Below are 26,824 nucleotides of genomic sequence, written 5' to 3' on the forward strand. Positions count from 1 at the left end.
GTTTTACGGTTACATAATGGTCGAACAACTGTGTAGGTGACATGAGAATCTAAGCTCTGGAGGCTCGACGGGTTTCCCGTTCAATGACTGATGACTCCAGTCCGTCTCCGCACAGTGTTGAGTATCGACAAGTCACTAGACTCCGGCTGCATTAAGCCTCCTACACAGCCTTCGGTTCAAACACTAACCTCTGACTGTGAGCCTAATTGGGAAACGACCTAAATCTGCAGTATGAACGCTAATGGACCACCCTGCTAAGAGCAAGAGGTAATACAAAAAATTAAAAAGTAGTTTTATTTGCAGACTTACTAAAGGAGTTGTAGCGCTGATTGCATTCATTAGTAAAACATATTTACTTGTTGCGCCTTACCGAAAATAAATTGACATTGAAACAATCGATAAGTATTTAAAATTATACTGAAAGAACTTTGAATTGACCTTTGCATTTTGCGCTAAAATGTTCTAGCTAGACACAAAACATCGTTACGTGCTTGCAGCTGGCATGCACCGGGTTTACGGCTTTCAGGTGTTTACCGGCGGCATTTTAACTGTAACTTACTTAGCTGTAATAATGTTACGACCCTGCCTGACGCCTCGGACGCTCTATTATGGAACTTTCGCTAGGTACACTACATATACATATATTGTATGCTATATACTGCGAGACAAACCAATTTTAAGGTTCGTGATATTGTACACTGCCATGCGGTATACAGCTCTGACTGTTCTGCGCTGAAGCATGGTCTGCTGAAAGTATTTTGCTGACGAGTAGAGACTCTTTAATTGGCTCAACGAAAGAATGCTTTTCCAGTAGCACGGGTTGAAAGCTCTGTTCGACAAAGGTTTAAAAGTACTTACAGTCCTGCCTCTTCAGAAAGTTTAACATATCTAAAACAATAGAAAGGAATGTTAACTGCATTATTTTTATCTTGCCGATCATAAAACATTACGGGTTTACAGAGATCATCGAAACCCCATTATTAGTAGTTACCGACACGATGCTACGTCTCGCAACGCAGTGCTATGACATACCGTTGTCGCTAGCTGAATTCTCGGGAACGAATACAAAATTCAAACCAGTGAACACAATTTATAAAGTTTGCACGCGTAAGCGAAAATCCTTCCTCAGTGATTTGCACTCTATTCCCTATAGTTTACTGCGACACGGTTGCATCCGAGAGCTAGGTAAATAAAGGGCTACGTCGTTATTCGACTCAGTCAAGCAGTTTTCTGGACGGCTCCGGGACGGATAAGGCTTCGCTCTCTCAATCGAGAGCCTTCTAGAGCTAGCTACAATTTAAATACTGGAATTTACCGATACAAAATATCATTACTGGATAAAAATTTATTTGATTTAATTTACTGTCGTACATGAAAATATCCCATAAGTATTTTTCTTTGTGAAGTCTGCACCAGTAACGAAACGACATTAAATCGTCACTTGTGCATTGTGCACCAAGGGTAGAAGCTATGTTTGTAGCATTTAAATTTCACAATTCTGCACCATGATATAACTGTAACTTGGTACGAAAGCAACAGGGGGCACATATCCAGTGGTTCGAGAAACAAGTGCACACACACATAACACATATTTCGCGGAATCGCGCCCGCTCCCGGCGCGGCAACAACTGGGCAAAGTTTTCAGAGGAACAGAAGTAGCAGAACACATCCTGTAGCTGTATCATGTTATTAACAATGAGTTTATTTATCTAGCCAACTCGTTAGCGCGCTGAAGTTGCAACTGCAACTTTTAGTTACAGTCAGAGAAATCATTTCCGAGCGATGTTTGTTTGTGGTTACCGTGTGTTTGCTATGTTATTATGGTTTTCCGTTTTCATTTCAGAAACATTTTATCGTGTTGGTACGAAAATGTTTGAAGAATTTCTATCTCGCCAGTAGATGCCCGGGAAGTGCACGCTTGCCGCAGATATTCATGAAATGAAAGCATCGCCTCGGCCTTCAGGAGCGAGCTGAACGCTGGCGACGTCACCAATACTTAGGATATAGCTTCGAGAAACTAGCTTTCATTTATTTATTTACGAAACGACTTTAATTTGAAAAGAACTTGAGGAAACACAAAATTACACTACACGAGCAATGACAAAGTTTCATCTGCGATTGACGTTCCGTCGTGAGCACAAGTTTCGATCCTCCGTTAACGTTGCGTATCGTCAACTGTCACTGTCAAAATGTAAGGCAAAGTTAGTTCCAAAAGTGATATTTGTTTTTAGGTGGAATTTCACCAAACGCTAAAAGTATTTAGTAGCCTGTCATACGTGTGTCAGTTAGTACAAAATGTATTTAAAATTAGATTTAAATACGTTTAGCGTTTGGTAAAAGTGACCCTTCGTGTAGATTCGAAAATAGTATCGAATCCTATGCTCGCGACAGTCACTGCTTCTTTGCTCGTGAGCAGCATATTTGACAAAAAACTGTTTTTCTTTGTCCTATTCCTATCCCTACAGATTATCATAAATGCGAAAATTATGTTGCAGTAAGTTGCACCGATACATACTTGATAAACAGAAAAATCTTACGTAAAGTGAAGCTCAGAAAACTTGCTAAGTATTTTTATTAGCTGATTTTCAACCTCTGCAACATGTCTACGACGTCTGAACGCTTCAATACACTTTTATATAAACTTTGTAAACCTTTCGCTTCAAAATGTTTTCCTCGTATTAAGACTTAACTGTGTAAAAGTCCCTCACAATAATAGTTGCATATTTTTATTAGTTCGTTCGTCCTGAAGGACACTCTATTCATTGTTTGTTTTGTAACAATAGGGGATTTACTTGAACAATATAAAATAACTAACTGTTTCTCCTGAACCTCGCTTCGCCTGAAAATGTGTTCCCGTGATGGACTCTAAGCATTATTTTCATATTTAGCTACTAACATTCTAAACCTTACATGGTCATCCATTCAAAACCAAAAAGATTTATTTATTAGTAGTATATGCTACTGTGAATTTTCCAATAGAACTGTCTCAATGTTTTTCTCATACATAAGACCCACGTTTAACTCTTTCAGAGGGCAAATTTGGAACATAACAAAACTCTACGTACTATGGCAGTTTTTGACTTCAGCGGCTTGAGCTGTGTGTTGTTTCTAAGTTAGTCATTCAGGACAAAGGATTTTATAAATAAAGATAAAATACGTATTTGCTTGGAACACCTTGTTATTGTTGTTGTGAAGACTACTAAAAAGTTTGTTTTATAGTAGAAATGTTGTAAGCGTATCATTGGAAAAAGTACCTCATAAAGTAAATTGATATTTTCAATTAATTGTTGAATCCACATTGAGATTCTCAGAACCATCGCTCATCGATGAGCCAACAATTATATTTTTCTAAGAATATAATTAGTACTATTAGTGCATATTTTATCGGATGGCATTTTCTATAGATTATAAGGCTGTCTGATACTAAAGCATTCCTTTTTTGCAACTCTAGCAAAGAAATAAGTTCTTCAAGTTCTTTTCGAATTAAAATGCAGAATGCAGAACCTACTTTAAATATTTCCAAAGCACAAAGAGACCGGATGTACACCGAGCTGCAATAATAATTATGACGGTTTTAATATTTTTTTTCTAATCTATATATGCCCTTTTTTCTAAACAATGCTGAGCTTCAAAAATAAGCTGTGAACTTGAATTTAAAAATATAGTGATTGTTACAAAAGTGCTATATGTAACCATTAGGCAAGCCGAAATGAGGTGTATCAACATTCTGAACAACTTCTGTCCTAGTAAACCACAAAATCGCAAATGCAATTAGTTTTTAGTTAATTTAAAAAAAAAACGACCAATAAGTTTGTAACTACCCCCTGGACACTGAGATGTAATCTTGTAAAACAATTTATGGGAACGATTTGTAAAACGCTTAATAGGTACACATATATTTTAATTAAACTGTTTTTATTTATTACTTTTTATTCTGAAAGTGTCTAATGTATGTAGGTACAGTGAAACCTGGTTAAGTGAGACTTCAAGGGTCCTGCAATATCGTTTCTCTTATAGAGGTATTCCACTTACCCAGTGTCTCAGATATACAGGTATAAATAAATATCTGTCTCATTTACAGAGGGTTCCATTAATAGAGGTGAGAATACAGGTTATTTCAGTTATACAGGTGCGATCATGAAATAAAATTATATTTTATATATAATTTTTAATTAATTAAAATTCAGCACAAACTTCTTCGTGTGCATGTCTTCCCACTTTCATAAACGGATATTAACTTCAGTTTTTCACGTAATGATAACGATTGTAGCTTTCGTTTTGGCATTTTTAAAATTTTAACATCTGTATGAGATTAAAGCGAAACTAAAACTTAAAGTAATTGATTAATAAATACATTGAACTGAACTGAACTGAACTGAAGCTCAAAATTTGTACTTATGTACTTGGAATTACGTGTGGAATTTGTGGGTAGAATAAGAATGAGTAAAACAAACAATATTATCTCAGTTACAGAGGTTTATGCATATAAAATTTACTCGCTGTCTCAGTTATAGAGGTAACTATGATGATAAATTGAAAGAACAAATCCCAGATATAGAGGCTTACCTCGTCCTACTAACAGAGGTAATTCAGTGCCAAAGTGTTGGGACCTCAGCATGAGTTCCAGCTATGGAGGTTTCTCACTTATCCAGGTCCCACTCAACCAGGTTTCACTATAAGTACTTACTTTTACTGCACAGTGTACCTATGTATGTAAATTAAAATAGTTTTACCTATATTACTTTATTATTATATAACGCTCGTTACCGAAAGGAGTAGGTGGTAATATTTTCTTTTCTGATCACCTTCAGACCTTAGGAGCTATAAATAAAAATGAAGTGGAGTCCTAGGGAAGAATATAAATATAGATGCAAAGCCCCTAATTAAGGGTACTCAATATACCTACTAGAAAATAAAGTTACTTTCACAATATACAAGGAAACTCTATTTCTGGAAATCGCAAGCTGCATAGTGCAAAAATAGACTTTTAAGTCTTTAGAAGCAAAAACTATGAAAAATAAGTTAATAATAAATGTGTACAAAATAATTAATGGTCTATTCAAATCCTGTGTATGCTCCAAGAGGAGAAGAAAGTCTTTTCCATCTTATTTTATCCTGAGAGAGGGCAAAGTTTCTATACGTTACTCTCTCGAGTGGAACCTTTGTTTCATATCTCCTTTTTTCAGCTGAGCCAGTAAATTGATGTAGCAGCAAGCCTAGGTGTAATAGAAGGAGAAACACTTGTCCATAACATCAACGGTGTCCAAACAAGCTAACACGCGGTGAATATAATTCCACTTAGTGTGGAGCGAAGGGCACGGTGCAAGTCTATTCAAAAGGGAGGATTGTCGGAAGACGCCCACGCTACGAATATAACATTCAAAACTACATTTCATTTTATACTGCAGACGATTCGAAGCTCACGTTTGAAACAGATTTGTAAGTCAGAGGGAGGGCATCTCATTATTTCCGGTTTATAGAGGAGTCGCGGAGTGCGCCGAAGGTACAAGGACTTGCCGAGGTTAATCTCAGACAGGATATCGACGAGAACGCATTGCAACTGGCAAGCTTTATACACACAGGAAATGACGGGATCAATACAAAACCACCACAAAAGGCATGCATGTTACAAAGTAACACGGTACAGTCCGCCTAAAGCTAACCAATCTACGGGCGGCATTGGAATTGGCTTTTGCACACAAAGCTTCAGCAAAGGAGATTAATAATCTATCTGAAAGTCTTTTTGAAGAATTGCTTATATTTTTCTAACACCCGAATTTATATAACGAACTGCCAGTGGCTTGCATGCGTCATCGCGAATATTATAATATTCAAAGTTTGACTCTTTGTGTTAGACCGAAAGTCAAAATAGAATTAAGAAGTTTCCGAATAAGTCTACCTATTTGCAAACAGACAGTCGCTCTATGCATTCGGGGGTGTATTGTATTGCATACTCGTACCGTACACACTTTGTACACACTATTATTATGTTAATTACATGAGGGACTTACACACGATTCGGGCAATTGTACGTATCGGAATGAGTTGTTTCCACGGCCGACCACGGGCCCACGGGGCTTCACAATATTCACAATCAACGAGCGCAAGCAGCAACATTGTAGAAACATGACAGTGACGTCGCTGGGTCGCTCAGCTTAGGATTTCGTACCGATTTTCAAACCTATACAGGGTGTTGCAAAAAGGGTATGTAAATATGGTATTTCCGTTTCCTTAGAAACTTTGTTGGTCACGTGACTTTTGTACTATGGAGAAAGATAATTTTTTTTTCGCGAATTTCCAATACTCGTAGAACAAAAGTTGTTCAGAATTACCTCCTGAGTCACCTCCTTTCGGCTTAGTATACCCTTTTTGCAACAACCTGTATATTTCTTAGTTAGTAGTTTCTTTACTTTACTTCGGAAACAGGAAACAGGTATTGATATTGCACAAAAAATATTCAGGCTGAGTTTTTAACGAGCTTATACATTGAGATGTAATGCTTTGGAAGCTTAATGGTTATGTAGATAAGTTTTGAGCAGATATATGTTTTGAGACGTAGAATTTAAGTGCTTGCACGCTAATAATATTGACGAGTGCGAGATATTGATTTGATCTCGGGACAGTATTAAAAGAAAAGAGAAAAACATCTACACTACATTGTATTTTAGTATATATGTAGAAAAAACATTCTGTAAAGCGGTGTACACCAAGACCTTCTCCGAGTGACGTATAAAATGTACCTTTATAAACGAGACAGGTAGCGACCGTACAGAAGTTTTCGCGACATACATAAATGATTATTAAGCATTTAAGTGTGTACTTAGTAAGTTGCTTCTGCATTGCGAGAAGAAATTCAAATATAAATTTCCTTGAACCAGGGAGGCGCGGGCTTGTTACAGTCAAAGCGAATATGACGCGCTCGCCACACAGCTTATCTCACTTCTTTAAAAGCGCGCAGCGTGACATCGTTAGGTTCATTTCGCTTACAAATTGCATCGGAAAGTGGTTCGCTTCGTTAAATAAATGGGAAACGGTTAGAGGTTAGCGCTGGCGGGGAGGGGAAACAAGATTAACACATATAAACGTTGGGTAAATGCAATACAAGTGGCAGGCATGGTGATGGCCATCGAGTGAGTACCACTACTTGCTAGTTATTATTCCGTGGTGGTACGTACCATGGGGAGGGCCGGTGAGTCTCTGCGCACGCATCAGATACTCGTCGTAGTCCCTTACTTCGCTCAGGTTCATCACCATCCTGGACAACAACAACATCTTTTATAATTTCAATTTGCGTTTTCTTTATTAGTTTGGGTCAGGTCTGGACCAATTTACTACTAAGCTATTTGGGAGGTGAGAAATAACTAGAAATGCGTAGGCAACGGAAGATACTGCCGGGAGCTTCATGCTTCTAATTAGGAGTTGACAGAAGGCTGGTGACTGACCTAGCGAAGAGTTCGGGGACGGTGAGGGTGGAGAGCAGGCGCTGCGCGAGCACGTCGGGCGCGGGCGCGCCGGCGGCGGCGGCCGTGGTGGGCTCCCCGCACGGGCAGCGGCGCGCCAGCGTGCACGCGCGGCAGCGGGAGTGGCCGCACGCGCCTGTCACCGGCCGCCGCAGCACGCCCAGGCAGCTGGCGCACAGGAAGGCGGGGCCGGCGCCGTTGTGCGCGCGCCGCAGCAGATGCTCCACCAGCTCCAGCGCCTGGCGCTCCGCCCGCGGCCGCTCCCGGTAGCCCAGGCGGAGCCACTCCATGATGTAGTCCTCGTCCGGGCAGAAGGGCGCGTCTATGGGCCACGTGTCGACCTCGTTGATGTCGGGTTTCTGCTCGCGCGGCGCGGCGATGGCGCCGCAGCAAGTGGCCACGGCCTCGTCGTCGGAGTCGCTGTCGGCGCGCGAGGGGGCCGCGCGGGGGGGCGGGGTGGGGGTGCGCGCGCGGGGGCGGGAGGGCCCCGGCTGGGGCTCGTCCGCCGCCGCCGCCGCCGCCGCGGGCTCGGCACGCTGGGCGCGGAAGCGGCGCCCGGGCAGCAGCCGGCTCAAATGCTTTTTCGGCATCTGTAACAATACAAGCATTATGTTAGCGTTTGTTGGTTGCTGTACAGGTGCTAAAAGTATTCAAAAATAAGACAACCGTCGCTGGCGAGCGCCTGCGCATGAGTGACGGGCGACCGCGGCGCCGGGCGGGGTCTATCATGAGATTCATGAGATGTCATGAATCTCATGATAGACACAAACGACGACTGCAAAGTTTAAAGCATCAACGGAAGTTATGGCTACTTAGGTATATTAGTCTTTACTTGTAGTTTCATTTATATTTAGGTTGTTTTAGACTACCTTAGCCAAATTGCAATAATGTTAGACAACATGTTCAAAGACCTGGAAGAGATCGCTTTTAGTGAAGCGATAAGGCAGCCTTAGGTAGTGTTTTTTTCGATCAGTAAAGTATTAAATACTGTATCATTGTTGTAAAACTTCACGCGATCTCATCACACTAGCACTTGACCGCTTTTTAAATGGTTTTCCTTGATTGAATGAGGTCGCAATAATGTTTCTGTATGTAGAGTGTGTTAAGTAGTACAAGTATGTATTGGAGATAGGTTATAGTAGGTACTTATAGTTAATATATGTTAGTACAATATGTTTATTCATAAGTTCAAAATCACGGAGACAATAACAAAGAAAGATATCGGTTGGTATTATCGGAACATACGAGACTGTGTCATCGAGTACTAATGTAGGTTATACACTGTACAGGTAGTGTAGGTTCAATCTCAGGCGACCTAGTTTCCTGATTCCTCCCGGGATCGGTAAATAACAAAAGTTTACATTACCGTGTTCATTACAAACTAGGTGCACGCAGGCTCGGAAACACCTGGATTTAAATTAACTACTATTTTATCCTTCATCAAGATTTTGGGATGCGTTCGATTTAAAATTATTAACTACTTGAACTAATGTAGCCGAAACATGATCGCAACTGCACCAATTTTGTGGTCAAAACGAAGCAGAGTTTTCCCACGAGTATGTATAAATTTTAACTTAGAAAAACAAATGTCACAAGAACAAAGAGAAGGCGTATTATTCTAAATTAATTAAAAATTAAAATAGCTGTATCAGTAACCATACTTAAATATAAATTATTCTTATGTTCACTCTTTGTAATTTATTTTTTAAATCTGAAATTCAGAGGAAAATAGGGCGTGGCGATGATTTTTTTCAATCCCCTGAATAAAAACATACACACGTAGGTAAAATTCCTCATATGTTATTGAAAGCTTTATTGAATTGAAAAAGCTTATTGCTTATCCTGCATCGGCATTGGGAAATTTTGAATGTTTTAAAGAGGATTTGTACCTACGTAAGTTATTATTTAATTCCATTAACGATTTATATTGCGTTTTAATGCAATCAAATTTTAACGATGTTGCCAAATAGTGTAAATCGAACATCAAGATAAGTACACCCGAACATTTAGCAAATTAAATTCTCTGTATTTTTTGTAATTAATTCAACTTTTCTAGGAAACAGCATTTTGCCTCACTGCGCAAGCAGCTTGTCGACAAAATGTTAAGGCCCGATTTCCACCAAAGCGGAGAGGACACATCTCCTGTGTTTTGATTTGAATGACCAATCAGATTCCGTTATTTCCACATCTCCTTTAAAATGCAATGTGTATAGTTTACCGAGCCTGTCTCCCGCTCTTCGTTTTTCGCAAGCTAGAGTCAGGAGGGCTACTCTACAATGCGTTTTATGACAATAACGTTCATTGACCTTCCTGTAGTCCGAACACTGATAGCTGTAACTGTAATAATAATACCCCGTTCTATACTATTGTAAGTATTTGTTTTGTTTGGTTTACATAATTATTTTGAATGTTGCACAAAAAAATATTTTATTGCACAACATTTCTTTATCAATGTCTTCGTAAGCTATTGTCGTTTAAATACCTAATCGAATCACCTTTTTATGACGAAAAAATCTTAAATTATAATTAAAAAGTCATTTATATTTGTACTGAGTACTAGGTCATCTTGGTTGTAATTGTAAAAGATGTATAGTTTCATCAAAGACACTCATGGAAGGTTGTCTCTGGGCCAACAGACCACTCCGTCACAACCGTGACTTGGTACCACCTTCACACCCGCACTAGAACATTCAGTTAAAAATAAACGTGTAACCTTTGTCCGTTATTGTCACGTTTACGTAACTCAGAAGAATCGATTCGTCATTCGGACGTTATGTAAACAATAATACGGTATCGATTAATCGCGTGACTACTCTGACTACGTTCACACGAGGTAGATAGCCCTTATCTCCCACCTTACCTAAGAGGCGGCGACGTCGACGTTAGGGAATGACGGGCTTATAATAGTTATCAATGTTATCATAATAATAATATTATAATTATGATGGTAAGCTTCCAATCACTTGTTTACGTAACAAGGTAAGTAATTGATTTATTGTTGTTGTATTATTTAGCACACACTTTATGGGTCGCCCACACATCACAATAATTATCATTTTCTAGACACGAGTGAGTCTTGTGGGCCATACCGAATGGATAGACATTTATAACGTTACATATCTATGGCATTAGAAAGAGTAGATATAGATCTTAATTTTTCTATCAGTTTATCACCAAACCGTATTTAAGTACCAAAAAAGTGAATAAGAATTTAAAATCTTGTATGTTTTATGTAAATAAATAGATTGACATGGCAATCTCATGAAAATTTAATACCAAACTCACAACTAATACATATTGGCGATTACCAGATGTGAACGAGTAAAAATGTGATTCAGGTTAATGTAATTCATAAACGGAGCAAGTACCTTCGTAGACACGATACATTACTATTACTACTTAAACATTATGTACAAGTACAGTCTGTACTGACTTAGCTATTCATTCCAGAGGAAGGCTGTTACTAAGATTAACGTACCTAATGTATTATTGTTAATATTTCTATTTGTTACTAAACCATAGACTCTTCTTAAACGTATGTGCCTGACTAAGAAGAATAAACACATAGATGTGATATACCGGTAGTGGTTGCTGGCAGATATATCCCTGAGTTACACGTAAGTACATAGATAGTTAGTAAACTGAAGACATTGATCATATACCAGATGTGGCTGTTGGCTGGTATATCCTTGTCCTATATAGCCACATAGGATTTCGCGTAAATAACTACATAGCACATCATTGGTCTTGTAAGTGACAAGATACAAGAGGCAGATGATGGTATGCCCTAATCCCAAATGAAGGTTTGTATTTCTTAGTCATATGCGGAAGCGGTTGTCGTCCTACCGTTGCCTACGTAGTCTGTACCTCCGGCAGATACGGCCGGACCACCGCCGGGTTTTCCACGTGTAAACGATCACGATACCGAGCTTGTAATGGCTAGATACGGTAAGTAGTTCTACAACGAAGGCCACGTCGTTTTAATAGGTATGTATTACATAATACCAATAGTTTACCAGCATGGCAAGCCTTTAAACGGATTAGAAAAAAAGAGAATAGAACATGATATAACTCAGTTGCGTCACAAAGCCACGAGGGTGGCGGCCGCGGACCCCACTTAAACGCCTCCTCTCAGAATATTATACCTACTTACCTATTATTATTATTATTAAGCCAGTTTACAGGACTTCTTAGCGGAACTTTTTGTTATGTAATAACTTGACAGAAACACGTGTTAACCAGAAGATAGGTACAATATTTAAAATAAAATATTGCCTTCTTATTAAGACAAACATTTTCTTTGTAGATAGTTTTATCCAAAAATTATGTACTTACTGTTAATGACTATGATGACATTGATGAGCATTTATTTATATGATCTTTAATTGTCTACATAGTTACATATTATATAAAGGACATTTTAAGTAGATTTATAATTATGTAACATAATATGAAATTCCCAGCGACTCTGGCACAAACGCCGTGCATCGTAGAGCGAAGTGAAGCCGCGCTTCTCAAAGGGCTTTTCTACAGGATGTTGCAAAAAGGGTACAATAAGCCGAAAGGGGGTGCCTCAGGGTTGAAATATAAACTACTTTTGTAAATTTGCGAAAAAAAGTATTCAGTATCAAATTAAACCCTCTATGCTATGGAGAAACTGTTTTCTTTTTACGCATTTGAAAATAAAATAAATGAATAAGAAAATAAATGGTAAATGAAATGAAACTTCGGTGACATCTATCCTCAATACGCACGCAATAAAAACATACTGTTTAACTGGTATTACCAATTAATAGAAGCAATAAGTATTATAGCTATTAGTTAAGTTATGTAAAGCATACTTTGTAGCAAACGGCTTCGATGTAGTAATGAGCTTGTTTTACTCATGTAGTACTCACTAGGGCATGCAATACCGCAATACCGGTATTGGTAATACCGGGATCCCGGACAAAATCCACGCTTTTTTCAATACCGGTATTGAAAGTTAATACCGGTATTGAAGTAATACCGGAATCGGTCATTTTTTAGGCTATAAATCAAACGATTAAGATATAGTTGGCCTTGTGCTCCTATATACTATGATAGTGCACTTGATTTCAACCGTTACATGCGGTTTTTTGGCCTTTAAAAACCTACTAGTTGTCCATGCGTTCTAAAATTTTAACTCTAATACTCAATTGTCGTAAAAAATATGACTTAATACAGGATTTGATTGCTTTTTCTTTTTGTATTTTGCCCGATACGACCTTTAAACAAAATATATGTCATTTATAACAAGGAAGTCTAATACCGATATTAATACCGGGATCCCGGTATTGAGTTCTAATACCGGAACTCAATACCGGTATTGAAAATATTACCGGTATTGCATGCCCTAGTACTCACTACCTACACCTAGTTGTACCTACAACGAATAATATTATTGCTACCATCCGGGAACCCCACAGCATAGAGTTCAAATTAATAATAGTTACTTACTTATAAATAACATTATAAATCAAGCTGCATTTTCTGAGTTTTTATAAATAAACTCTGGGTAGAAGGCCCCAAACGCGAACTTATTTTGACAACGATTTTCGGACTAAAAATGTATTGAATTTGACGCTAATTACTTTGTTAATGTTACTGCGTTTTTACTTGACGATACCCCCTATCTATCATTTGAATTAGAACTACGCTGTTAACATAGTACTTAAGTTGCTATTATATGCATGTATTATAACTAAGGTAGGTACCTACTTGTTTAGTGTAAGATTTAAATGGGAGCCGGAAAGGAGGGAATTACCAACCGATAAACAGCTCAGTTCTTTGGCTTTTAAGGATTATTTTGGGTAAATAAATAAATACAAATATAACAAAAGTTAGGGTTTGTTTTTCAATGGCTACTTGCTAGCCCGTAAAAGTAACTTACTTTATTGCACCGCAACAAAACACATTAAGGTAGTCGCGCCATGTCTAGGTAATTTCTAACGATGTTGGTTCATCATTAATCAATCAGTCAGTCCAGTACACACCACCCATACCTACTTAGTGCATCTAAAACCTATATTGTTATACATATTTTTGTATAAATACGCTCTGTAAGTTGTATGGATAGTGCAATGCGAAAATATGCGCAACTACTTTTGCAGATACGGCTGTAAACAACCTAACATAACCCCCTAGCAATGATACGTATAATACAGGTTGTGGTAAAAATGGTATAAGGCAAAAAGGGGGTTACCGCAATATGATGTCAAAAGTCTAACACTTAACTTTTTTGAAATTCGTTTTTTTATAAATCCCCCCCCCCCTTAATTTCGGCTAACACCCTGTACACACTGATCTACCTCAAAACGACAATACAAGTTTCGCCACAACCCGCATGCACAACTATACAGGCTGCTCGAGCGCAGCGGGCCGGAGTATCGTGAACTTGGCATGGTTACTGGCGGCGCGGTTACGTCACCCGCCGTTTATGCAAGGGCTTATGTAAGCTGCGAGCGAAAAACGCTGACCTTGCAACCATAACTGTCTGTGAGAACGCTAGAGACGGAGCTTCGCGTCTTTAACAGCTAGATGGCGGTGGGTCCATCTTATCTTAATCAACGATTTTTTTTTGACGAACTAGAGAAACGCCTTGACAAATAACACCCGATTTCTATCACTGAGCTTTTATTTTGAGTTCTGTTAGAAGATTTGTGGCTTTATTCATTGGTACAATGCACATCTTTAGCAGCCCTTTAGAAGTGTAATCACTATGTTTAACTATTTGGAAATACGTTAACGGTAAGTCACTGAGCTCTGTGCGAGTGTTGCGTCCTACTCTAGCATGTGCTAGTTACAGGCAGTCTTCTCTTTCCCTCCTCGGGCTCAATGTACCGGTGTTGGTGAAACTTCAGGCGCCCGCGCACGTGTTTGCTCTGTTTATGTGAAAATGTTATTTAAATAATCATGTTTATGAGCGGTGGTAGCTCGGTCGGGTAAGCGCCCGCTTCTCACGCCAGAGATGCAGGTTTGAATCCCGGCGCTGACATGTAACAATGAGTTCTTTTAATTTAAGTACAATGTATACCATCACTCTTACGGTGAGGGAAAACATCGTGAGAAAACCTGCATATCTAGAGTTGGCACATCTAGATATGTGAACCAGTGGACCAGCGTGGTGGGAAATGGTCCAAGCTTAGGAAGGCAGTTTAGACCTTGGGGATATGCTCAAGGGTTCCTCTCGAGAGAACCAGGTGCAGGTACTTTCACCCCCCAGACAATAGAACAGAATAGAATACTTAAGGACAAGTAAAGTTTAGACTGGCTGTGTACGGTGCTCTATAAAAATGAATGAATTGTGTAAATTCAGAAACTGTTATTTCAATAATTTCATTGGTTTTTCATGATTTCATCATGGTTTGTTTCCGCAGTTTGATTTGGAAGTGTTGTGTTGTGTGTACTCACAATACAATTATACATAGGTCTACATCTACAACCATGGCGTTTACTGGTAGATTTAAAATTACGTATATTATAAAAAAAATACTTAAGATATAACAATTGGAAAAACATGAAGTAAATCCAAATCAAGTACAAACAACCCCATTTATACAACGACGCACAAACCAGCCGAACCAGAAAAAGACCGTCAACAAAAACATATTACATAACAGCATATTCATTACATAGGTAGGTTAGTCCGTCATTTCGTCACTACACAAAGGAGAATAGGCAATAAGCATGACATAGCACGGAGGCGACCGCTGCGTAGCGGGGAAATGTGTCACTCGGGGCAATCGCGACTATCGCAGGCGCACTTGGAAAGTGACTTGCTCCGGTCAGTGACCCAAGCGCCCTTCAGATTGAGGAAGGTCAGGAGCACACAAACAATCTCAAAACCGTCGCATGTCGTGTCAACGGGTGCCGAGAAGCGAGTTTTTTTGTTTTTATCTAATACTTGGTTGCTTTGTTATTTGTGGATTGTTATCGTAGTGGGGAATATTTCTTATTTAACTCCGATGCAGGCTAACTAGGCAGCTAATGAGTTCGAAAAAAAATAAAAATAAAACCAAAGAATTCATTGGAACCAGGCAGTTTTCGAACGCAGGACCTCACGAAAGTCGAGATCTTATCCGTTATACCGCCACGAATCTAAAGCATACTAGTGATATGTTGGTATGTATAATCACTGCGTCCAATCATCATCCACCGTTAGCGACCCCAAACAGACGCTACAACACTTGTCACTGCGAGTGTACTAGTGCATTTTGTAAATAAACTGAATAATATTACAAGTTACAAGAATAAGCTGTGACAAAGTTTAAAGTGCTAAAGTGCAGTGTGCGCGCCTGTCCACATTATGGCCACGACTCTACACAAATTGTGCGCTATTGATCGCTGTTCGCGACTGTACACGGTGGTTGTAACGCTATGGTGTAAGTCTGTAATTATCTAGAAAATCTAGTTCAATGACAGGCTGGCTACGGATCCAGATTTTTGCTATTGTGTGAAAGGCACATACCTACCTACACTACCTATTACAATCAAAGTTAAAAAAACGAGTTCGATTCCCGACCGGGGCAGATATTTGTTTAAAGACAGATATTTGTACTCGGGTCTTAATATTGTATATAATAATATATGTAACGATGTATGTATCAGTGTAGATATATCTGCTGTCCGATACCGATATTACAGGCTATGCCTAGTTTGGTTGTCCCCATAATATTATTAAATTACATTTACGAGGATTACATTACCAATAGAACATTATATTATGTTAATAACATAATATAATGCCCGGTGATATGATATTTTATACAGTTGATCTTAATTTGGGCTTAACAATTATATAAATGTATAATATATCACTTGGTATCGACTTCTTATATTGAACAGGCAGGCCTCGCTGACATTTAGTGACCAAACAGTTTTTCAAAGAATAGTCTAGAAATATGCATAATTTTTCACTTCATTATCAGTTCTTATCTGACATATCTAAAAGTATTATAAATGTAATAATGAATCAATGACTCCTACTTGCGATAATTGATTAGCCAAATATTTGGGGAAGTTCCAAAATTTTGATATTGTTGGGAAATCGACAAAATACTATACATGTACCTATATAATTGTAATAAATGTTAATGTATGATTTTCCCGTTTCAAAATCGATAAATACTATAAATGTATAATTGTAATAAATTTTATAGTTTGATTTTCCTGTTTCCACTCACACAACTCTCAGCGCTTGAGAGTCGATTAAACATCGCTTTGAGAACGCCAAAGTTTGCAGTTTGCAATTTGAAAATACAAATAGCAACTAATACCTAATCACTACCTAGCACCACAACTACTGTACCTATCCTTCGTAAGGCTGTGTACTACAGTCGTGCCTTTGATATTCAACAGGCTAATGGATATGCGTCCCTCCGATAGGTATCCGAGATCATTGGAAGCCACAAAGCTCCCATCTCCATCCACACAGTTGTAATTATCCACCGAATAATGCAGATATCAGCCAAAGACCGTCCGATTCCAACCACCGCCGCTCGGCCGTTGTTCCTCGGCCTTCCTCGCCATATTCCTTTGTGAGGAGGAAGCACTATCGCAGACTAAAGCACTATTCAGACTCACGTTAGGCCCGGCCTATTCAGTACTAGGCTTTACCGTTATCAGGGCTGTATTCTAGTTTCGGTCTTCGAAGCTAAACCCAAAGATTATATCGGTTGTATTGTACTTAACCATATGTTTCCGAATCAGTATTAGCTAAAGTGCAACAATAACAATACTTGAGCATAAAACAAATAGCTAACTGTAAGATTGTAAGAAAACAAAGTGCATAATAGGAGACATTGAAAGCATCCATTAGTGTCATTAATGGAGCTTAAATAAAATCACCCACGTCTTTTGTAATCAAATCCTATAAGAGCTTCATTGTAGTTTGAAAACATGTCGTCTCCTGAAGGCGTAACACAACGCAGGCACTGAAAGGCTGAAACTGATACAGGTGACGTTCCCTCGGCGCCGCCGCCGCCGCCGCCGCCGACGCATCCTGTCCTGAGCTTTTAGAATCTTGACACATCTTTTATATCCCCTACATTATCAATGTTGCACTTAGCTGTTGTTGAGCTGTCAGCTTTGTTCGTTATCTTATTGTTTTCGTAATTTAATACTGATATGTTATGACGGCAAATCCTTATTATGACTATATCTAAAAATCCATTAAGTACGGAATATTATCTGAGGCAAAAATAGAAAAGAAAGATCTAGTGACGCATGGTAACGTCATTGAAATGTCGAAGGACAACGCCCATACATTCGACAATGATATAGGTAACATAAAACACTAGGGAGCAATGAAACAGTTCCAGTAACCTGCCACCAAATTACTCCTAAACTATTTAAATGACGCCGTTTGCAATAAGTAGGAACATTTAACAGCGCATCATAATATTACCAAATAAAACATGTGTTAAAATTTTAAATCGAATGTTTTTAAAAATGGGGGTCATTTGGTGGGTGAAACTTTTTCATTGCTCATTGCTTTTAGTGTGTTATCTTAGCACACAGGCCCAACAACATTTTATTCGTATCATTAGTCAGTCTCTAAGGGCCGTCACGCCATTGGTGAACGCTGTCTCTATCCCAACGGTAATCGGTCCTTCAGCAGATACGATCTGCTTCTGTGAAACCAGACAGTAAATTTGAATAGGTAAATTGGTTACCTCAGTCTAATGATGGATGGCCTAATCTGATACCATTCACTAGAGACATTTGTGCGTGATAAGCACCCTTTTAATATGCCTTTAAGCATCATAGATGAATTTATTTGATAATTGTAAAATCATAAATTTATGTCTTATTCAAATAGTCACAATCTCAAATCCAAATCTATAATTTTCCTTTTGTACGTTAAGGAATTAACTAATTTTGTATTCTTGTTCAAAAGAAATAATATTATCTGCTAATTAATAAGACCTTTATCAATAAATTTACAAACTTTCTGTTACTAATTAATTAAATGGATAAATAAGAGATTTTAATTCCTATCTCGTATTAGTGAATTCTATTTTTATATATTATTGGAATCAAGAAATTGTAGTCAAAACAAGAAAATGAAAGGCTAATTTAAGTAAAGAAAAATACGAAATGTTTACACAGGAATATTCCAGAACTTTCTTAATTACAGCATTATTTAAAAATACCAAAATAACTGTACCTCTTTTTTTCACTATTGAGTACTTGCAAAGCAAAGAAAATAATCCATGTATTTAATTTTCTTTGCTAATTAACAATTTGTTTGAAAATCTTTACAAAAACAACGTCTAATAAGTTTATTTATAGTTCTAAGCCGTAATGACCATTAAGAAAGGCTGTTTTTTTTTCGTTTCAATCCATTTATTAAATTAAGCCTTTAATGTTTAAAATTGCTTAGTAACATGGACTTAGCTGCAGTTGTGATGGAAGCGAGGTGGTGCAGTATAGCGACTATTTATACAGGGTGTAACAATTTCCAGTAAAAATTTCCAATCCGAAAGTGACCTTTAACAGTGACTTGTGTTAATTCCTATTTGCCATTATTATTATAGTTGCAAACAGTGGCTTTAGCCCTATCGTCTCGCACTCGCCTTCTCGCACCCACAACAATATCTAATAACACCCCAGCGATGCATGCAGCTTTGAACTAGAAATTACATAATGAGTTAATACCACAGAAATTACATAGTGCGTCTTTACGCAGACCGTAGTAAAGGGCGGCAAGTCGGCTCCTAGAATCAGTGCGAAATTAAACTATAATCGTTGCAGCCTTGCAGCTGATATGAAATAGTGGCAGAAGGCGGGTGCCCGAAGGCCAGTGCTGTCGATATTAATTAAATATCACCGCAGCTTGCGGCCGCCTCGGCTCCGCTCGGCTCAAACCTGCCTAATTAACCGCTCCTACACGGGGGCGCCATTAGACGTCATTTCCATCCACGCGCCTCCCCGCTACGCCACTCAATCACTACCGAATCAACAGTTGGTGGGAAATCAAAGAGCCAAATGTGAGAGTGCATCGGGCGTAATGTCAAAAGTGACGTCACGACGGCGACGACGACGGCGGCGGCGCGGCGACGATGGGCGACGACAGTTCCTTTGTGCACAAGCTCACGCGTCACCACACTGCGTCATTCATCTCACCACCACCGAACTTACCTACATCCGAAACATTGAATTATTTTCTTTCAAACACCTACTTACTTTCCGTCCATAACACTCAAATATAAAGCAATTACGTAGCTAATTTGCGAAGACTGGTAATTTTATATCAGGCATCATCATATAAGTTGATGGAGCAAACTGGTTGCGGACCGGTCCGTCCACGGTTGCGAGTGTGACACGGAAAACCTGAAACGATGCAAATAAGTGCCAGCCGACGCGACAGGCGATCGCGACGGGTGATATGTGGATAAGGGATCCCATCATTCATAGGTGCCCTTCACACGACTACTGCCGAAGACCACTCTTTAATATCGACCGTGTTATTTGTGACGCCTGTTTCCGAAGGCACTAATTTAAAAAGCTGTAATTAAATATTTTAATGGATATTTTTCATTAGTGTATTTCAGGTAAAATCATAACTTGCGTTGCATCACTATGAGATGAGTGATGTGCACAGGACATGTTCATTAAATTATAACATAATTGTTTCCATAATGAAGGTGTGCCTGCACGAGAGGCGTCGCTACGTGTCGATACGGCGCGCCACACGCCTACACGCCACACGACATTAACGGCCGACTCGCAAAAGTGATTAATTGAATAAATCTCAATTACGTCGCCACATTTTTGTTGAAAGCATAGTGGAGAAAACTAAAGCCGATGCATTGGCATTGACATTGACAGGTACGTTCTATTTTTAACTCCACATCGAATTTTAAATCCACATCTTTTTTTTTGTTGTTTACCTCTTGGTTTCTACTATTTTAAAATACCCTTCATCAACTTTCTTCTCATCACGTTTTTGGCTAGTCAGTTTTCGATGTTTCAGCAATTAATCAGTTTAGTCTTTCCATAATTATTATTATCCTTAATTTATCTATGATAGTTATCTTGGCGTGCTGTGCAGTGTGGGGGTTACATAAATGATAGAGCACGTTAGAATAGCGGCCCACGGGCCTTGCCTTACGCAAAGACGAGGTAAGCGGTTACTAGTTTATGTAAGCTGACCCACTGGCACACTGCCTCAGCGCTACTCTTTCAACTGTTACGTACACCTAGTGCTTTTATTCATGCTATAACATGCCTTTACTGATGCTATAAAAACCGTTAAGTGGCTTGATTTAGCGATGTTCCGCTGAAGGGACAAGTCTTTGTAAAGTTAAGTAAGATGAGATGAGGCATGGCTTACGTAAGTTTTTTTGCATTCAGGTCAAGTGCAGTTGTTCGTCATGCTGATTGAAGAGGGGTGGCGTCTGCACAGCCGACGGCGCAGTAAGTGTAAGTGTGTAGTGGAATGTTACACAATTATGACTGTGTTCGTCGTCTGCGAGATACCAACTTTAGAAAAGATATACTTCGTTCAATATTCAGGCGGGTTATATTTTATTTTTTACTCATAACAACATCGCACATTCGGTTTTAATTGCCAAAGTGTGCTGGAAAGTAGATGGAGAGTTTTTCAATGGCATCTATGTATATATGCTAAACGCATCTTGACCATGACTATAATATTTTGATAAAGTATATTTTTTTTACGAATACTTTATGCCGCTAAATCATTAATTAGCTTAAGTAAAGATTTTCAAAATCAATGTCACCGCTTACTCAGAGGAGCTATTTCTAAAGTCTTTACTTAAGCTAATGAATTATTAAGTGGCCAAGTACGGCAGTAAGACTGTAAACTGTAACATGTACAGCTGATTGGTCCGTTCCGGTGACGGCATCTCGTGAATGGACAGCACTCAATTAGCGTAAGCCCTGATTGGATGCTGGATCTCTATACAAATATGACCAATTCAAATATGGCCAGTTGTGCCTGAAGCGGTCGCCTTGAATTCTCTATTTCTAAGTTATTACGTATTTAGGCTATGATTTTCAAAACATTTCAAGAGGGAAAGGCAAATTGGCTGTGCAGTCTTTTTGTAACCGGCACCGTGTCGTGGAAAACCATTTTCCCTTTGACAAGTTTCAATATGTGTACAATTTACTTGGAAAATATGACCTTCTATGAGAAATATGAAATGAAACAGGCCACTTGCCTGCTGCCATCAAAGCTGCACTGAGTTTGCATGTATTTTTTCCTTTATTTACCTACTGTATGCTGGCTGTATGTAGCACGGAAGTGCAATATCAATGTAAATATCTTATTTACCGGGAATAAATCAGGTGGAGCGTTTTCGTAGAAAACTCGTTTACTTTGACTGTGACGTTTAATTTTTCTGAAATTACGCAGTAGCCGGAACTGGCGAGAAACTGTCGCAGTCAATTTTAACAAAAAAAGGAGGAAGTTTTCAATTCGTCTCTATGTATTTTTTATATTCTACCTGGTTACGCAAGCTTCGCTTAAATTTTTTACCCAGCTACCACTAAAAACCTAATAATTAACTTTATAAAGGCTATGGCTTGCAGGTGCTTAACTAAAGGATATAATTCCTTCACTCCACTTCAAAAGACGGGCTACGACCAGCAGGCACTCTCAAAACGGTTGAGGTGGTCATGTATTCAAAATTATACATACAATATTCACTCGATTAAAATAAACCGTACCGGTTTCGAGCTCAAAGTGTGGCTATTCGGAAAAAATATCAAAATAATGTTGACCAAGGCCTTCATTAATTCCTTCCTTACTTATTATATCTGCGGAGAGCAATTCAATACGCACCTATGTACTTAAACCTGTTTCAAATTTGATACGTTTCGATTTCAATGCTATTTCTGTCGTCTTCATTCTATTTATGTTAATAGAAGATGGCTTTAAAGATACTGCATATAATAAAAATGTAAATATTATTTTGATACATACGTATGTAACAAGGTATAACACCTGAATACGGCCAGCATCGTCAGGAATCCAGTGGGCATCAAGATTCTAGATGTACATTATGATATACATTCAGTGTAGTATAAAGGCTCGCTTGAGAATCACCTCCTACTCCTACCCATTCAGGGATTCAGATGTGACTCGTGCGCTATGTAATTATGTGTGCAAAAAGTGAATTTAGTCACTTTACCGTTAAAGTTAATTTCAAAAGATATAGAATAAGTATATATAGTATATATAATATATAGTATAGTATAGAATAAGTATAATTTAAATAAGACATGTGCAAATTATAGTGTAATATTAGTGTACCTAACGGAAAATGTATGTACCTAAACTGTTTTTTATGCAATAAAATTTATTTTTATTTATTTTAACTGCCAACTCGTTGCTCATATTTCAATATTTCTATGCCATATTTCTAAGAATAAACCTACAGTGGCAACTTAGATAAACAATAAGAACAAGATGTAGTGTCGCTTACAAAACAAAGGTAAATATGTATTAAGAAAATGTCAACGTCATCCGGAGGAATTAACTTTGGCCATCATAAAATAAAACATGGCAGCGTGAATCAAAAGATGGTCCAGGACAGGTGTTTCGTCTTTTCCAAAGAAATCGGACGGTTCCGAAAGGCGCCGCGCTGAGATCAGTTTGTTTAGTTATTAAAGTAAAAAAAAAACTAATATATCTGTCTAAGCTGAAGACATATATAAAATCGATTTATGCAGACAAATCATAGTTTATAAATGATACCTATCCTTTTAAGAAGCTGGGTGGGTATCTAAATTCAACAGAATATTCTGCTAATCTGTAGGAGCAGAGGTCACTTTCCGAAGTTTAAATATTCTTAATTTAACCACTATCATATCATATCAGGCCTAAGAAAGTACCTTTAAAACATAAATAGATACTAAAAGTATTTAAAACAATTGAAAGTATTTTATGGTCCTTAAACAGCACTAAAATGGTACCCCGCAGTGAATTATATACTCAACTATTTAGTACAGGTACAGTTACTGTACATCTAGTACAGGTTTTTTTTTTCGAAAACTGTAATAATTTAAACTAAAACTTTTTTCGTACCCATACCACACGTACAAGACTGATTACGCCTAATCACCTTTTTAGGCAGCTAGCGGCAAGCGACCCATAAAACTGTAATGTAACAGTACACCTAATCTGTGACCTTTATGTTAACGTTATCTGTGTATAAACAAAGGGTGAAAGACTGATAACAGTGATATCAATGAAAACGAACCAAATTATGTAACTAAACATATGCATCAACTCCGTTTTGCCAAAAATAAAGTAACTAAGCAACTAGTTAGAAGCTACCGTGCCGTCTGATTAAAGGGCAGGTAGGTTAGCAGATAGGTATACCCTAGGTCTATATTAGGTAAGACTTTAGAGGTATATGTATATAAGGTTAACAGTTAAAATGACCCTTAAGTCCTTAATTCATTCAGTACCTTTATTACGTTTTTATTTTAATATATTCATTGGCTAATATACTCGATACGAGTAGTGTTTTTAATAGCAGATTAAAGATAATTAAGTAGATATTTATTATAAGAATGGTTTTTATAAAGGTAAAGAAGCGATTCCTTTTTAATCTTAAGTTTATCTCATTGTTAGGTAAGGTAGGAAAAGGCGACTTTTGGCGAAGATATATTTCATATTATTCTGTTAAGAAGTAACCTAATTCTTTTGGTTTTTTATAAACGCAGGTCTGAAGAAAATTTCAACGTGCGACATAAAAAGAGCGGTATTGCACTTTTAACTTGTCTGTGTTTCTGTGTATCAGTCTGTGCTAGCGTAGATCCCACCCAACCAGCTGAACTGATATTTGATTAGATAGCTTACTTTATCCCAAGTGAAAGAAAGATAAAATTAGCAATGTTTTATGAAAATCTATTCATCCGATCATTAGCTCTAGCGTATAACAAGCAGTTAGAAGATCATCATCTCTTAAAAGTTGATGAGGGGATCTCACTGCCTTCCGTTTGTCCCAACTCTATATCATTGTAACGTACCGATCGCATGCGCAGCACTCGTTCGTTCGGTTATTGTAAAGCTAGAGATCTTCTGATATAGAACTCATTCTTAAATGACAATAGCTTAATTGTCCTTTGGTCTACGATGTTTGTCCTGGGATACCTCCAAGTATCAAGATCAATTCAGTTTAATCAAAGTTATAAGTAGTTAATAAACTAGTTAAATACTTGTTAAAATTGAGTGTGACTCATACGCATACGTCCGTGTCAATGTGTATTTAATGGCTTTATTTGACTCCTTATCATCGGGATGGTGAGTTAACTAGTTGTATCCGAATGTAATTGTTTGCTATTGATTGTCTCCTAATGCAGTCTCCTTGTAGTTATAAAAGTTATGTTACCTACACTGCATATTTTGCATCCTGTATAATTACGTTAACGCTCCTTAATTTATTGGCTTCTTAGGCCATATAGGTCAGGTCATGATATGCAGTACGTTGTAAGAAACTGGCCATTATGGCTGATTTACACAGGTTGATAAGTAGGTAACACAATATAAAGTGGCTTAGGCGTCGGCCACACTACACGCGGTCTCCTCTCGTCGTCGCGGTCCGACCGCTTTTGTGTGTGTGTAAGATTGTAAGCCACATAGGTTACAGAAAACGCGGAAAGCCGAACTTGAAACTCTGACCGTCGGACCGCTTGCAGTGTGGCCGATGCTTTATATTTAAGTACCATATCCTTACGTATTTAAATAAGTACCTACTTTTAAGTAATCCAATTTGCACACATATAATAACTTAAGAAAAATTTGTTTAACGTTACTACTATCTACCAACCTACCTATCAACATAATACGACCGTGTAAATGATCTATTACAGTTGGTCGGAGTGGCGGCGGCGGCGGCGGCGGCCCTTAGACAGAGTTATCTAACACAATGGTGTCTTGGCTATTGTGTCACCGCCATTCAGACAGAACTCGGTTTGGTAATGTTATATCAATGACCATGATACGTCCTACAGTCCCACAAGACAGATTTAGCTGACTTTTTACCCGATTACGGCGAACGGACGGTCATTGTAAATACGAATAAATCAAATATACGATAGGTATATTTAAGAACATTATTAAGTTGTAACAAATATATTTTTAGTGGATTCCAAACTTAGGTACATTAGCCTTAAACGAGTCTAAATGACCTGTTATCATATCTGTTTGAGTCATTAAGAGTGATTACATAATTTTATATTCCTTTGTTTCGTATATTATCTACCTACCTAGCTGATTATATAAGTTGTTTGTGAAGTTCAATCGCAGTTGGACATAAAATGTGCATTTAAAATGATGCCCTTGTAAATTGATTGTACGTGTGTGGTTTTGGTATTGCCGTCGGTGTATTTGTAGCAAATTACTGGAAAATTTAAGTACATTCATCAGGTGCTTTGTTTTTTGACAATATTCCGGACGCAATTAGTTTTTTCTCAACGCTGCACTGCTGCCGCTGCTAAGTTGTAGGTGTCTATGTCTAGAACTAGAATTACCTAGTCTGAAAAAATATTCTGCTCCCGTCGCTTCAATCTTGATTCCTCGGCGTTCCTATAGAGGTAGTTGTGATTGTTCACATTAGGTAGTGACGCTAGTAGCTACCTATGCGATATCAGAATTATTTCTACGATACCGCATGAAGTACCTACTAGGTATAGCGCCCGACGGCCTCATCCTAAGACGAAAAACGAACGCACGACGTGCAATTGGCACTTTTAACACAAGGAGATAGAGTCGTGGCTCGCGCAGCAGCGCTCCGATACTTACCCTCTTATTCATAGATAAGTTACAGAACGTTTTAGCTATTAAACTGTTTTGTCCCTCTCTGTGAAAGAACAATTTGTTCTTTGACAGACAAAACAGTTCAACAGCTAAAACGTTCTGTAACTTTTTTATGAATAAGGGGGTTAGTTTTTCGGCTTATAGAGTGACCCTCCCTGTTAAATAGATACCAATCGCGATTTGATGTCGCTACCGAGCCGATATAGTGTACCAACAGCGATTTCGTATGCCGTAAGTGATATAGCGACTTTAATCATCTGTACACTGTACAGTTCTTAATATAACGCACCCCTCTTTTTTCCGTCGGGGTCCAGGACTTAAAAATTATAACTGGCCGGTGTGCGCCTTAATTTATGTCAATACTACCTGTTGCCCGCCGGCGCCTTTGAAGAGTTATCCGATGGGAATACTGGTATAAAAGGTAGCCTAAGTTTTAATCCAGGGTTTCTCCTTCCTGCTTACATAATTTCATGAAAATAGGTTGCGTAGTTTTTACGTGAAAGAGTAAAAACAGTCATACTTACACACTTTTGCGGCAACAATATTTCTC

The 26,824-nt window shown here is 38.3% G+C and overlaps 1 protein-coding gene across 5 annotated transcripts in view; it reads right to left on the reverse strand.

Moving 5' to 3' along the window:
- LOC105387093 (LON peptidase N-terminal domain and RING finger protein 1) overlaps positions 1-26,824 on the reverse strand; it is a 71,010-nt gene that overhangs the window by 32,475 nt on the left and 11,711 nt on the right. For all 5 annotated transcript variants that reach the window (XM_048632965.1, XM_048632964.1, XM_048632963.1 and 2 more), the window contains exons 2-3: positions 7,443-8,050; positions 7,176-7,255 (exon numbers count right to left, since the gene is read on the reverse strand). In XM_048632965.1, coding sequence (XP_048488922.1) covers positions 7,176-7,255; positions 7,443-8,050 — 688 coding nt within the window. The remainder of the gene's footprint in view (positions 1-7,175; positions 7,256-7,442; positions 8,051-26,824) is intronic.

Source organism: Plutella xylostella, chromosome Z, assembly GCF_932276165.1.
Source record: "Plutella xylostella chromosome Z, ilPluXylo3.1, whole genome shotgun sequence".
NCBI lineage: Eukaryota > Metazoa > Arthropoda > Insecta > Lepidoptera > Plutellidae > Plutella > Plutella xylostella.